This window comes from Meles meles, chromosome 7 (genome assembly GCF_922984935.1).
Source record: "Meles meles chromosome 7, mMelMel3.1 paternal haplotype, whole genome shotgun sequence".
NCBI classification, from domain to species: Eukaryota; Metazoa; Chordata; class Mammalia; order Carnivora; family Mustelidae; genus Meles; species Meles meles.
This window is the reverse complement of record NC_060072.1, coordinates 96,934,864-96,948,593: the sequence shown is the minus strand read 5'-3', so window position 1 is coordinate 96,948,593 and position 13,730 is coordinate 96,934,864. Positions and strand designations below refer to the sequence as shown.

Genomic DNA, 13,730 nt, shown 5'->3' with positions numbered 1-13,730 from the left:
GCTTCCTGCCCACCCACATGAGGGTCCCTCCTCCTGGTTCCTTCCATTCACAGCTGGCCATTGGCTATCAGGAAGTGACAGCATGGCTGTCACCTCCCTGCCCGAGTTCCTGCATCTTCTTCAGGTGGCTGTCTCTGCAGCCTCTCCCGCCTGGGACGGTCTACGCTCGCTTACAGCCGTGAGCCTGGGTCCCGACACCTTCCCCTTGGGCTTCAGTTTACCCGTGGCCTTGAGGGAGCGGCCTCCTACCATAGCAGGTGGTGTTGTCCTTGTGGAGCTTCATGAGGTGGGGGCAGGCGCAGGAGACCGTCCGGTTGTAGTTGATGAGACACAGGTGGGAGCAGGGGCCCCGGCCCCCATTGGCCTCACAAGGATTGGGAGCTGGGGCAGGGGGAGAGGAGAAGTGAGGGCATCCTGTGATCTGCCAGCACCTACCTGGCCCTTCTCACCTGGACCAACCCCTCTTCACCTGCTCTCCCCCTCCCCATTTCAGCATCGCCAGACCCTCCTCCATCAGCAGGCTGGCCCGTCCCACCATCTCAGCACAGCCCCTCATGCTTTCACGGCACCCTCTTTCCTGGAGGGCTTCTGCCGAGGCTGCAGGCCCCTTACCCATGGGCTGCCGGGAGGGGTGGTACACCTGCAGATCAAAGGGCTGCGTGTTGGTCCTCTGCACCACGGTGACATTATGGCCGGTCCACTTGTTGGCCTTAGCCAGCGTGTTTGTCCGCCAGTCCGTCCAGTACACCTCCCCCCCATACAGCGTCACTGCAAACGGGTGCGACAGGAACTCGTGTCCCCGAAGCACCTCCATGTGGCCGGAGCCGTCGTAACGGGCTGAGTAAATGGCATCTGACCTGAGAGCGTGGTCGGGGCAGAGTGAGGATGCTGGCGGGGGCCAGGCCCTGGCCCCCTGGCCCCTGCCCCCTACAGCCCTCGCACACTGGAGCAGTTCTTCCTACCAGGCCTTGCCGGCCGGGGAAGACCAACATGACAATGTGGAGTGAGAACCAGAGTGGTTTGACCTCTAGGACCCTGGCTTTTGGATCCCAAATCCCACGCCCTGGATCTCTTGGCTCCCTTTTCCATAGGGCCACAGTGAGCACACATGGGGCTTGCAGGAGGTTGGAAAAAGGCACCCCCTCTGAGCAGACCAATTAGAAGTTACCCCTTCCCCTGGGCAGATAAAGCCCACCGGCAGAGGGCACAGATCCGTGAATGAGGGCAAGAGGTTGCATTTCTGCCTTGCCCACGCCTGGGCCAGGCCCCCCAGTGCAGCCCTGCTTCCAGCCTCTTCTTCCCACACCTCCTCCCCCAGCCTGGCCTCACCCATCATCTCAGTCCCCCCACTGGGCCCAGCCCCTGGCCGCCCCAGTTCGGGTTCCAGCTGCCCAGGCCTTTTCACTACCAAGTCCTGAGGCTCCCAACCCCACCCTGTCCCTGGAGGGGAGGGGAGAGATGGGAGCCTCTGGAATGGTGGTGGGGGGCGCTGACCTGGCGTCGATCCAGAGGATGCGCTTCTCTAGGTAGTCCACGGTGAGCCCGTTGGGCCAGCCCCCTGAGCCCGTCTCCCGGTGGATGGTGCGGCGCCCAGCTCCACTCATGGAGGCGGCCTCAATGCGCGGCAGGCTGGCATCCCAGTCTGTCCAAAACAGGATCCTGGGGAAGAGGGAGGGGGTCAGGGGTGCCAAGGTCAAGGGCCTGGCGTGGGGCTATTATAGGATCTTTGGTAAAGGGCAGAGGGGGTGAATAGCCTTTGAAGAGACCAGTGTTCCCGACTCGGCTGAATGAGGCTTCAGAGGAGACCATGGGGCCAGAACAGGGCTGGGCAGGGTCCTTACCCATCTCGTGGATCTAGCGCGATTGCCCTCGGGTGCTCAATGTCACCAGCCAGGAGGGTGGTCCGAAGGGTCCCGTCTAGCTTGGCCACCTCAATCTGGTCCAGGTTACTCTCCACCCAGTAGATATTGCCTGCAATCCAGTCTACAGCCAGACCCTCGGGGGTGGCCAGGCCGTACTGAATCACCACCTCGAAGCTGGTCAGGGCTGGTGAAGAGAAGGTCATGAGGGTGAAATCACAGTAGACTAGGAAGCCTAGATGACTCACCCTCAGCCTTGACACCTCTGCCAATATGTCTGACAAACCCCGGCTTCACCTGGGGTTCACAGACACCCTCACTCACCTCACCTAGATCCCCCACCCCACCAGGAAGTCAAATAGGAGAGGAGAGGCCTAGTTTCCAGAACCCCGAAGAAGGGAAAGTCACAGCTTTCCTCTGCTGGCAGCTCTCTGAAGGGCTAACCCATGGAAAGAGGTCAGAGTAGAGGGTGGAGGCCTTGGGGGCAAACACAGAGTCAATATGAGAACTTTCTAGAAGTCACTTCATAAAGTATCTTTGAAGATTTTTCCACGGGGGGGGGGAATACACACGCACACACACATATATGTATGTATACATGTATGTATGTATGTATATATACAAACAGACATATATATTTTTTTAACTGTTGCATAGTGTGAATATTATCATAATCTGCTTAGCCATCCCCTTGCTGATGAACATTTAGAATGGCTCCAACATTTTTTCTATCAAAAACAATACAAACTCCTCTAGTAAAATGTGCTCCTTTCAAGTTTTTGCTCAGATGTTGCCTCTTAGGGGCCCTTCCTTGACCACCCAGTTTAGAATCAGTCAATCCCCGTTCTCCCTACCTGCCCCCCACCTCCTTTCTTTATACCCACAGCATTATCCCCTTCTGCTATATTCCACGTTGTACTTGTTTGTTTTGCTCATATCTGATGTTTCCCTGGTGTGTAAGCTCCACAAGGGCAGCCGTCGTGGCCTGCTCTGATCACTGCTATCTCCCCAGGCCCCATGTGTACACAGGTGCTTGGTACATGTGTTACTAATGAGAGAAGTCTGTGATGGGTCAGGCTGCCTTTGGACAGAAGGGAGGATTCAGGTACCCCACTCCTAAATGGCTTTTTCCTTTTAAGCTTGCTGTTCAAGGATTTGGGGAGCTCCAGTCCATTCCAAAGAAAGGCTGATCATTTTGTTAATTATCAGGCTGCCGGCTCTGCTGACGATAATTACGGGGCGTCAGGAACTGAGACCCACAGCAAAATCTAACCCAATTAATGAGAGTGTGGGGGATGGGGGAGTTAAGGGCCTCGGCCTGGATCTGGGTCTGCAGCTCTGAGTCCCCAGGTGCCCCTTCTGTGTGTGGGCCACCTGCGACAGTCCTGGGTCAGCAGGAGGGGGCGGTCACCTCCATTGTCCAGCAGCTTCCCACGGTAGATCTTGTCCTCCACCACATCAGTCCAGTAGAGGGCGCTCTGGCTGAGGTGGAAGTCCAGGGCGATGGTGTTGCGCAGGCCAGGCACCAGAACGCTGTAGTCCCCTTTGTGAAGGTCGATGCGCCGGATCTCGTGGCGGTTGGAGAAGATTATGAATGGCTTGAAGGGGTCTGGGGAGGGGTGGAATACAGGGGTCAGCGTAGGGCTTGCTGCCTCAGAGCCACCCTGTCCTGGAGCAGGCAGGGTCCCCGCTGGCCCTGGGCCTGGTCACGGGTGGAAACCGCAGCCTTTGGCATCCGGCAGCCCAAACCCAGCCAACGGCGGCTCGGGGGCCTGCCCCAGCTTGCCCAGCCTGCCCCACCACCTTTCACCCGCATGTCACCTAGGCTGCGGCAGCTCTCGCCATCGGGCTCCAGCACCCAGCCCTCGTAGCAGGAGCACTTCACGCTGAACTTGTTCTGGTCGCACTTCTGGCTGCACTTGAGGTGCTTGGCACAGTAGCTCTGGATCTGGCAGGTGTGGTTGTCGGGCCCCAGCTCCATGCCCAGCGGGCACGAGCACACGATGCCTTCACCAGGTGCCACCGAGCAGTTGTGGCTGCAGCCTCCGTTATTCAGAGAGCACTGGTCTGCAGGGTGGCCAGCAGGGGACAGGACCAGGGTCAGGGTCAGGAGCTGGGACGAGGCAGGACCATGGCCTGACTGGGCCCCAAGTCCTGGGTGGCCCAGACAGAACCCTGGCTCCCTGCCCATGGCATCCTTCTTTTCCATTTCTGGCCAAGTCTCTGCCGCACCACTTCCCAGGCTCCCTCAGGACCAGGGTTAGGACCCCAGCACCCAGCACCAGGACCAGGAGGAGCGCCCCCACATCACAGCAGCATGGGGTCTCCGTTTCCCTGTCCCTTCTTGAGCCCACGGCGGGTGGGAGTTGCAGCTTTTCGCCTCTCTTGGAGGGGCTGCCCTTTCCTTGGTCTCCCCTGACTTGGGCATAACTGGGGTGGGGTGTGGGAATGTCCTGCCGGGTTCTCTGACACACCCTGAGATCCACCAGCCCTGACTGATGACCCGTCAGCAGTTCTCCGGGCCAGTCCCAGCCTGCCTCCTCTCCCACTCCTCTCCCCCAGGAACAGATACCCTGCCTGCCCGGAGGAGACAGGCGCCTCTGCTCCACTCCTCATCCCCCCGTCACACCAAATGGCCCTCCCTGACCCCTATTTATTCTGACCCTTGAATGCACAGACTCCTCGCCCCCCCCCCCCCACACTTTCTCACTGTGCAAGATCTAAGCATCATCTTCGGGAACCCAGTTAAATCTCTGCCTCCTCTGGGAAGGCTGTCCTGACCATATCAACACGCAATCTTGGTGTCTGCGTTTTTAAAGGCAGCTCTGTGCTGTTCCCCAATCTGGGTGTGGGGGAGGAGCCACGCCTGCAGGAAGGGGTTGCACTAGGCACTCTCCACAACAGTTTAGGAGCCATGTGACTTTAGACCAGTTATTTAACCCTTCCACCTCAGTTTTCTCATCTGTAAGATGGAAACAATAGTTCCATCTGCTCACAGGGCCATTGGAGGGATTAATATGCTATAATAGTGTGGCATGCTCGGCTCAGCCTCTTGCCCAGCTGAGTCTGAACTCAACAAAGGCTGTTGGTAACTGCTCTGGGGATGTCCTGCCCAGTAGCCTGAGCTGCTTCTTCCCACTCTGAGACCTCTCCCCACAGAGCTTGTCCTGCTCCATGCTCCGGCGCTGGCCCCAGCCCAGGCTCCTTCCCCAGCCACCCTCCCCACTCCTATCCTGGGGCCTCTCCTAGGCCTGGGCCTCACCGCACAGCTCTCCCTCATCCGAGCCATCTCCACAGTCATCGTTGCCATCACACAGCTTGTCGAGCGGCAGGCAGACTGAGGTGTTGTTGGCACAGGGGTGCGAGGGTGGCCTGCAGGCCAGGGACTCACAGTTCTCCTCATCCGAGTTATCTTCACAATCACTGTCGCCATCACATACCCATGCTTTGCTGATGCATCGAGCTGAGGGATGGATATAGTGTGAGGGGCCAGGCCTGGGCACGAGGGCTCTCCATGCCTTTCTTCCCAGACCCAGTGGGCTTCTCTAATAGGGCCATGATTGTAATGTCTTGGGGTCCGCTAGGAACCTTGAGGCCTTCTCTGTCAGATTCACATGGGCAACAGAGAAAGCAAGAGTCTGCAAGAGTTGTGCTGAAGCTCAACTTTGACAGTGATGGTTTTGGTTCCCAGGGCCCTTAGCGCAGGCCCTGGACCCTCCACTACTTCCCCCAGGTGTCACCCACGAGCTTCTATGCCGCCCTTTGCCTCCCAGAGTCCCCCCCCCCACCCCGCCCCAGCATAGCACTGTCTCCCTTGCCACTCCCCTGTTCTCAGTATGGTCTCCCCTTGTCCAGACCACCCTAGTCCAGGCTCCTGCCCATCCTTTTTTTTTTTTACCAGAGTCTTTGCAGCCAAACTTGACATTGGGGTCACAGACGTGGGTCACTCCCTCACAGCTCTTTTCATCGCTGGAGTCCATGCAGTCAGTATCTCCATCACAGCGCCACCGTAGGGGGATGCACAGACTATCCAGCCGGCACTGGAACTCATCATTGTGGCAGCCGCCAGGAGGCCTCGTGGCTGCAGGGGACAGAGGGGGGGTGTGGGGGGGGGGGTAGGGGCTCTAGGTCAGCCATTCTCCTGTCTGCCTTCCCAACCCCCCTCCTGTTCTCCCCAGTCTGGAGCTATGAGCTGAGGCAGGGATGGAGAGTTCTCTAAGCCTGGCTGACACTTCTCAGAAGCTAACTTGGAGGCAGGAAGGTCACACCTCCCAGGACCCCAGCAATTAGCTAGTCAAGAATCTCCCTATTTTACACACCAGTGGTCTATTAGTTAAGCAATTTGCTAGGCCAGAGCTCAAAGACCCACCCCCCCCTTCACCTAGCCTCCGTTTTACCCAGGAAGGCTACAAACTTATCAAGTGCCTCTGGTGTGCCAGGCACTGTTCCTGGTGCCGGTGTGAGCAAGACCAAGTGTCTACCCTCACGAAGCTGACGTTCTAGTGAGGAGCGATCAAAGCCATGGAGATGAAGCTGTGTCAATGGCACTGGGTAAGATGGCCAAGGAAGGCTTCTGAGCAGGAGAAGTCTGAACAGAGGCCTGAATGACATGAGCCATGAGCATCCTGGGAGGTGCAGCCCAGGCAGAGGGAACAGCTGGTGCAAAGTCTCAGAGATGGGACCAGGTGGGCATATTAGTAAAATGCCCAAGGTGTATTTGAGGCTGTCCGGCTGCAGGAAAGGAGCAGCAGGAACACAGGTCAGCGAGGTGGTGGGAGCCCTGCAGGCCGCGGAGTGGGGCTGGGCCTCCGTGCAAGCATGTGGGGGGCGAGTGCAGGCTTCAGGGCAGGGCCCGGCTGTGGTGTGACTCATGGGTTGCAGGCGTACTCCGGCTGCTGGATCGAGGTCTGACTCAGGAGGTCGGGAAGCAGTGGGAGTGGCACCCAGAGGGCCCCCACCGCTGACAGGGCAGGAGCCCCACCTCACTTTCACACTGCTGCCTGCTCCTCCGTGTTGCCCCACCACCAATCCGGTCAATGCTCTCATCTCAATGCCTGCCTCTCGGCAGCAGCCTCTGGGCTGAGCTTCCTTCCTCGGGGGGCCCCTGAACCTCTTTCTACCCCTTCTAGGACTGTCCTCTGAAAGCACCTCCTCCATCTTGTCACCTTCCAGCTTCAAAGTCCTTCAGGGGTCCCAGTGCCTGACTTTCCCCTGCTGATGTCATCTGTCCCTTCTGGGCGCAGCTTCATTCCCGGCTGGCCCCTCCGGCCTGAGTGGCCCCAATAGGCAGAGGCGGAAGTGCCCAGTTTCACTCTCTAAATCTTGCTACTAAGTTTTCACCCCTACCCACCTTCCATCTGAGGACCCTCCCTCTTGTCCATGTGGCCACTGTCCAAGCCCTCATCAGGGCCCGGTTCAGGCCCCACATCATCCTAAATGGCCCCATACCACTTTAGCTCACCACCGCCACTAACAGTCACTACTAGTCATGACATGCATGCTTCCCCGGGCCAGGACCCCCACATCCCCTCTCATTTCATGGAGCAGGAAGCCAAGGCTTAGAGGAAATGACTTGTCCAAGTTCACCCAGCTTGTAGGTGAGGGACAGAGTGCTTTCTCTGCCACACCGCAGGCCTCTGGGGACACCCTTCTCAGAATCCCAAGGCACTATTACCTGTCCCACTCATACTTCTGAGATGGCCCTTGAGACTCAGTGGCTGTTTCCTGGGCCTCAGGTGACCCTCCCTACCCTCCGTCTCAGTCCTGGGCCCCTGGTGGGAGCTTGTGCGACCATACTGCTCTCACTGGATGTGCCTTCACTACATAGGGCACAGGCTGGAAGCTGGAAGTCCAGGACCCAGATAAGGCCCGCAGAAAGATTTTGGCCTACAGCATTTCTGAAACTTAAAGTCCATTGCCAGTTGTTATGGGTTGATTTGTGTTCCCTAAAAAGATGCTGATGTCCTAACTCATGGTGTGCAAATGTGATCTTCTTTGGAAAGAGGTCTTTGCAAACGATCAAGTTAAGATGAAGTCCCTGGGGTAGGCCTTAATCCAATATGACTGTGTCCTTACAGAAAGAGGAAATCCGGACACAAAGACAAGCATACACACAGGGAGAACGCCATACGAGGATGAAGGCAGAGATACAAGCCAAGGAATCCCAAAGATGGCCTGCAAACACCACAAGCTGGAGGGATTCTCCCTCACAGCCCTCAGAAGGAACCAACCCTGCCAACGTTGTGGACTTGGGTTTCTAATTTCTAGAACTGACACGATGAATGTCTGCTGTTTAAGCTGCTCAGTCTGTGGTACTCTGGTGTGGCAGACACAGGAAGCTAATACACCAGTGTTTGGAAATGGGCAGGTTTCACACAGAACTCTGCCTGTCTGATTTCTCTTAAAGCCTGGACCGCCCTGGGTCTGCAGTCTTCCATGGAAACAACGGGCCAGAGCCAAGAAACAAACCTTCCTTCAGAGGGTCTGTGCCTTCCAGAACACTTGGTCCCCACTGCCCCCTAACTGGGCCCTGGAGGTTTCGGCACGGAGAACCCTCATGGAGCCAATGCCTCTCTCCTTTGGTCTCCACTGTGCTCATTCACCCTCACCCACCACCCCGCCCAGCATCGCTGTTTTCAAGCTCCTAGCTTGCAAGCACAGGCTGTATGCTGAATGCTTTTTGTGCACGATCTCAGCGAACCCCCACATCAGCGCCGTGATGTGGGTGCTATTATTATCCCCACTTTGCAGATGACACTCACAGAGGCCCACAGGGATGAAGCAACTTGCTCAAGGCCACCCAGATAGTAAGTGGCCGAGCTGGAGCTCAAACCCAAGGCCACCCAGCTGCAAAGCCCGTCATCTTAACAGCGTGTGACGAGGGTTTGTCGACAATCTCCCTCCCGCCCTCACGCCAGGCAGCTCCTGAGGATAAGAGCCGGGTCTGGGTTATCTCTGGTTCCCAGATGGCTGCAGCACACAAAGTGGGGGGGGGGTGGAGGGGGACGGAGGGACGGCTGAGTGTGACTGGCACGCCGCACCTGCCGGCCCCCAGGCTCTCACCCTGGTTGGTGCAGTTGGCGTGGGTCTCGTCGCTGTAGTCCCCGCAGTCATTGTCCCCGTCACAGGTCCAGTGCTCGGGAATGCAGCGCCCACTGTTACACTTGAACTGCGTGCTGGAGCAGGAGTGGCTGCAGCCGGCCTCGTCACTGTTGTCCCCACAGTCATTGTCTGGGGGGAGGCAAGAATGGCAGAAGGGAGGAGCAGGTCAGCCCGCTGCCTCATCTGTGACCCCAGCTTGGGGCCCCCACACCCACCGCCCCATTCCCACCTCCCCACGCCCCCACTGAGAAAATAACAAACAGAAAAGACACAGAAACTGCATAGACTGCAGCATGCACCATGGCCCACGTGGGGGGTGGGGAGAAGTGGCGGGGGCTTGACAGCCCTTCCCGGAGTCTCGGAAGGCGGTGGGTGGGGGACTGGACACCCTCCTTTCCCTTTCTCCTTTCGGCAGGGTGTGGGAACAGGGGTCAGCTTGCTTTGGGGGAAAGGCAGAGGCTTCTCTGGTTTGGGAGGGAGTAAGGTGGGTGGAGAGTAGGTAAGGCGCCCTGCTTGGGAGGGAGGGGACTAATCAGTCCCCCCCGCCCCGCCCTGAGCTTGGGCACTGGTGGAGCCCAGGCTCTCGGAGCCCTGCTCATGGATGGGGGGGGGGGGTACTGCCTGCAGCTGGGAGGGTTGGGGGCCACTTCTGGAAGGTGTCTGAGGGTGACTGAATGAATGTCCTGCTTTTGAGGCCTGGTGGGTGGGGGCTATAGGACTTTCCTCCACGTTTCCAGGACACTTGGAAGGACCGGGTATGGCTTTCCCCCGTGGGGTGTGTCCCTGCCCCTTTTCCAGCTGGGTTTGTTTGTCTGTCCTGCCCTCTGTGTCTTGCTCTTCTTGTCCCCACCTCTGTCACCTCCTCTCCTCTGCCCTCTCTGCTTCTTGCCCTTCTGCTGTCTTTCTCTCTCTGTCACCTCCTCTCCCTATCTCTTTCCCTTCGTGTCCTAGGAGGTCTCTGGAGAGTGGAGCTGCTGAGGGGTCCTGAGAGGCGGCCCGAGGCCAGCCGGGGCCCTGGGGTGATGGTGCATGTGCTTCTATGCACTGACCGGCAGGCTCAGGACAGGTCTTTTCGTCAGAGCCGTCCCCACAATCCTTCTCTGAAACACAGAAACCGCCAGGGCAACCATTGGCACGCGAGACACAGCACAGATGAGGGGCAACGTGGCGTTGGCCCCATACATCCTCTCACAATCAGCCAGGGCTGGAGCCACTGGTACAACATGTCACAACACACAGACGCCACCAGAGCCGCGACACGGCACACACATGACGATCCACTGGCCCCCGTGGCTCAGGACTGACATCACGTAGTCCGTGGCTGACCGCCAGTTGGGCTCCCGAGCCTGAAGCCAGAGCCTGGAGGGTGCAGCAAGGACCTCAGGAGCTGAGGTTTGCAGGGAGAAGGGAACGGGGCACTGGGCTCCCCTTGCTCTGCCCCTCCAGCCTTTCTCGCTCATTTCTCCCCAGTCCCCAATCCTCTACCAGAGAATGGGCCGCTCAGGCCCTGGGTGCTAATGGGCAACCAGGAGGGTCTCCCCTCGGTCCGTACTGGTTTCCCCCATGGGATTTCTGGCGTGGACTCACCACTCCCAACCAACCCAGTGGGGCTTTAGTGAACTGGGAGGAGGCCCCAGCTTGATTCCAAGACCCCTTTGTCTCCCACCCAGGACCTGGCTGTGGCTTCTAGCTTTCCTAGGAATCAGGGCAGGTTAAGGGAGGCGAGCTCTTACCATTGTCACATCTCCAATTGATGTTGATGCATCTGCCATTGTTGCAGGTAAACTGAGTCAGGGGGAAGCAGGTGGGGTAGGCTGTCAGGGAAAAGGAACAGCTGAATATACAGCACCATGGCCCCCAGCAGGTGGCTGTGGGGTCCCTCCTGGAACCAGCAGGCACAGGCTGGCCAGTCAGCAGTGGGAAGCGGCAGGGGCTTAGCCTAAAGGCCTGCTCGTTCATCCCCATCCTTCTGAGCTTCCCTTTTTCAAGCTTCTAGTTACCAACCACTCGCTGAGTGCTTTTCATGCATGATGAATCCCCACGTCAGCACAGTGATTATCCCCGTTTTGCAGACAAAACTCACAGAGGCCACGGAGATGCAGTAACTTGCTCATGGCCCCCCAGGGACTAAGGTTCAGGGGCCCTCCAGCACCCACGCCTGCCCCCAGGCACATTCTCCTGTGCTCCCCCTTCCCTGTGCCAGCCTAGCTTCCCTGCTGCTCCTCTTACCACACGAGGCGGACTCATCGGAGCGGTCCCCACAGTCATCGTCCAGATCACACGTCCAGGAGATGGGGATGCAGCGGCCACTGGCGCAGGAGAACTGGTTGGGTGGGCAGGTGCGAGCTAGGGACAGGGTGGGTGCAATTGTTCATAGTCCTGTCCCCCTTTCCATTTCCTCTTCTTTCCTACCATCCACTGCCTATCCGGAAGTCTTCCCAAGGGTCTCAAAACCATTTGTCTTAGAGAAGCTCAGAACCATCAGTACGTGGGGCGCCTGGGTGGCTGGGTCGTTAAGTGTCAGAATCTTGGTTGTGGCTCAGGTCATGATCTCAGGGTTGTGGGATCGAGCCCCAGGTTGGGCTCCGTGCTGAGCACAGAGTCGGCGTTGGATTCTCTCCTTCCCTTGCCCTTTCCCTCTGCCCCTCCACTCGCTCACACTTGCTCTTTCTCTCTCTCAAATAAATGAAATAAAAACTTAAAAACCCAACCATGTGGTCTGACACCCCATCTGCTTCACCCCATTTCTCAAGGGGTCTCTGGTGTCCTCCCAGAAGATCCACCCTCCTTGCTTCTGTCTCCAATCGGAAGCTATGCTCTGTTCCCCACAAGCTCAGTCCTCAGAGCCAACCCCACTCTTCTGGGCACCGGGAAGGCACTCCTCTCCTCCTGCTCGCTGCCCCGCCCCTCAGCCCTAACAACCCGCACTCCTCTCCTGGCGGAGGTAACTCTGTCTCCCGGGTCCGGCCGCCCCTGCCCTCACCTCCCCCTCCCTGCCTGAGGGGCGCCCGGTGCGGTCCATCCCGACCCCACACCTGAGCAAGTGGCGTTGGACTCGTCTTCACTGTTCCCACAGTCGTTGTCCCCGTCGCAGAGCCAGCGGTTGGGGATGCACCGGTTATTCTCACACTTGAAGCGGTCGGAGGGGCAGGTGTGCTGATCTGGGGAGCAAAGAGGCCCGGGCTCCGTGAGTGGGCGGGGCCCAGCTCGCCCCACCGGCGACCCTGCCATCCCCCCACCCTGCCTTGGGGGGGGGGGTTCGGGGTTGGGTCGAGGACTCACGGCAGAGGGCCGGGGCCTCATCGCTGTTGTCCAGGCAGTCGTTGTCCCCGTCGCACTTCCACCGCTCCTGGATGCAGCGGCTGTTGGCGCAGGCGAACTCGCCCGGCTGGCACTGGGGTGGGGGCACGTAGGATGGGTTCGCTGCGGGCACCACAAGGGTGTGGGGGGAGAGTCAGATCCAGCTCCTGGGACAGGTGCTCCCCTATCTGCACTACGCTCGTCTGCTGTCGCATTTTAAATAATATCCTGAGAGTCATTTTCCCTAGGGTGTCATTCTTCACGACCAAATAATCTGGATGGAAACCGCAGCTCTTTCTCAAGCCACAGGGGTGACGTTTACTTGAACACTTCCAGTACTTCCGCACGACCTGAAACTACCTGCTTCCAAGAGGGCCTGGAGCCTCCAGCCCCTCCCCACTACTTTTGTCCCTCCTGAGAAGACCACTCCTGGCAGTCACCTCTGGGACCCGGAGGTCCCCATCCTGGTCCCTGGCATTTTCTTTCACAGAGGCACTGCCCCCACCGGCAGTGAACACGGGGCCCAGAACTCTGAGGGCTGCGCCCTCCTGCCCCCAACACTTCCACCTCACCACCCCTGTCTGCCTTGAGCTCCCAGCGGGGAAATCACCATGTCCTTGGTCTGCATTTGCAAGGGTAACATCAAGAAGTCCAGCACCCCCATGTCGGCCCTTGACCCTGCATGCTGAGCTCTGCTGGATGTCTTTCCGACCCACCCCTCGCTCATCCCCGCTCTAAGCCCTGAAACTTCTGTGTGTCCTGTGGGTGCCTCCTGTCTCTTGTGGCCCTGGACCACCGAGACCTGGTATGTGTCACCTTGTTCCTCGCTACTGCTTCCCGACAATTCTCTCCTTCCTGAAAAATCAGCGCTGACTTTCTTGCTATTCAACTACACCAAGTTCTGCTTCCACGGGGCCCCAGGACACTCGTGGGCATCTTAAGGGTTTTAGCTCCTGGCTTGGTGTCACTTTCCCACAGTTCTCTCCTGCTCTAATTTGTGGGGACTTCAGTGTCAGTGTGGATCACTCCATCACCCTGGCCACTCAGTTTCCCTCTCTGCCAATGCTGTTGCCTTCCACCTGACCTCAGTCTCTCCTTCTTAGCTATCTGCTAAGGTCCCAATGACTCATTATAATTTCTGGGATTCTATCTTAAGGTAACCATGCAGCATATGGGAAGGCAAGAAGGTGTGGGAAATAGTGGAGCAAGTGATGAAAAAAAAAACACCAGGTTCTGGGTCCAACTTCCTGGGTTCAAATCGCTATTTGGACTTCGGGCCTCAATTTCTTCATCTGTATACTGGGGATAATCAAATACACGCTCCCTACAGGAATATTTTAAAGAGTAAACAAGTTACTGCATGGGAAGTGCTTACAACCCTGTCTCGATACCTATTTGTGCTCAAGAAATCAATGTTAGCTGTGACTCTACCGAAAGAAACAATCTGATCATCCTGGAGTGGGGAGAAAT

At 57.8% G+C, this 13,730-nt stretch overlaps 1 protein-coding gene across 1 annotated transcript in view; it reads right to left on the bottom strand.

The window, feature by feature from the left end:
• Positions 1 to 13,730, bottom strand: part of LRP1 (LDL receptor related protein 1) — a 79,674-nt gene that overhangs the window by 32,572 nt on the left and 33,372 nt on the right. The window contains exons 16-28 of the mRNA XM_046013760.1: positions 12,243 to 12,383; positions 11,996 to 12,121; positions 11,190 to 11,306; positions 10,694 to 10,774; positions 8,922 to 9,089; positions 5,758 to 5,940; positions 5,122 to 5,322; positions 3,681 to 3,926; positions 3,271 to 3,468; positions 1,842 to 2,046; positions 1,495 to 1,659; positions 613 to 857; positions 250 to 381 (exon numbers count right to left, since the gene is read on the bottom strand). Coding sequence (XP_045869716.1) covers positions 250 to 381; positions 613 to 857; positions 1,495 to 1,659; positions 1,842 to 2,046; positions 3,271 to 3,468; positions 3,681 to 3,926; positions 5,122 to 5,322; positions 5,758 to 5,940; positions 8,922 to 9,089; positions 10,694 to 10,774; positions 11,190 to 11,306; positions 11,996 to 12,121; positions 12,243 to 12,383 — 2,208 coding nt within the window. The remainder of the gene's footprint in view (positions 1 to 249; positions 382 to 612; positions 858 to 1,494; positions 1,660 to 1,841; positions 2,047 to 3,270; positions 3,469 to 3,680; positions 3,927 to 5,121; positions 5,323 to 5,757; positions 5,941 to 8,921; positions 9,090 to 10,693; positions 10,775 to 11,189; positions 11,307 to 11,995; positions 12,122 to 12,242; positions 12,384 to 13,730) is intronic.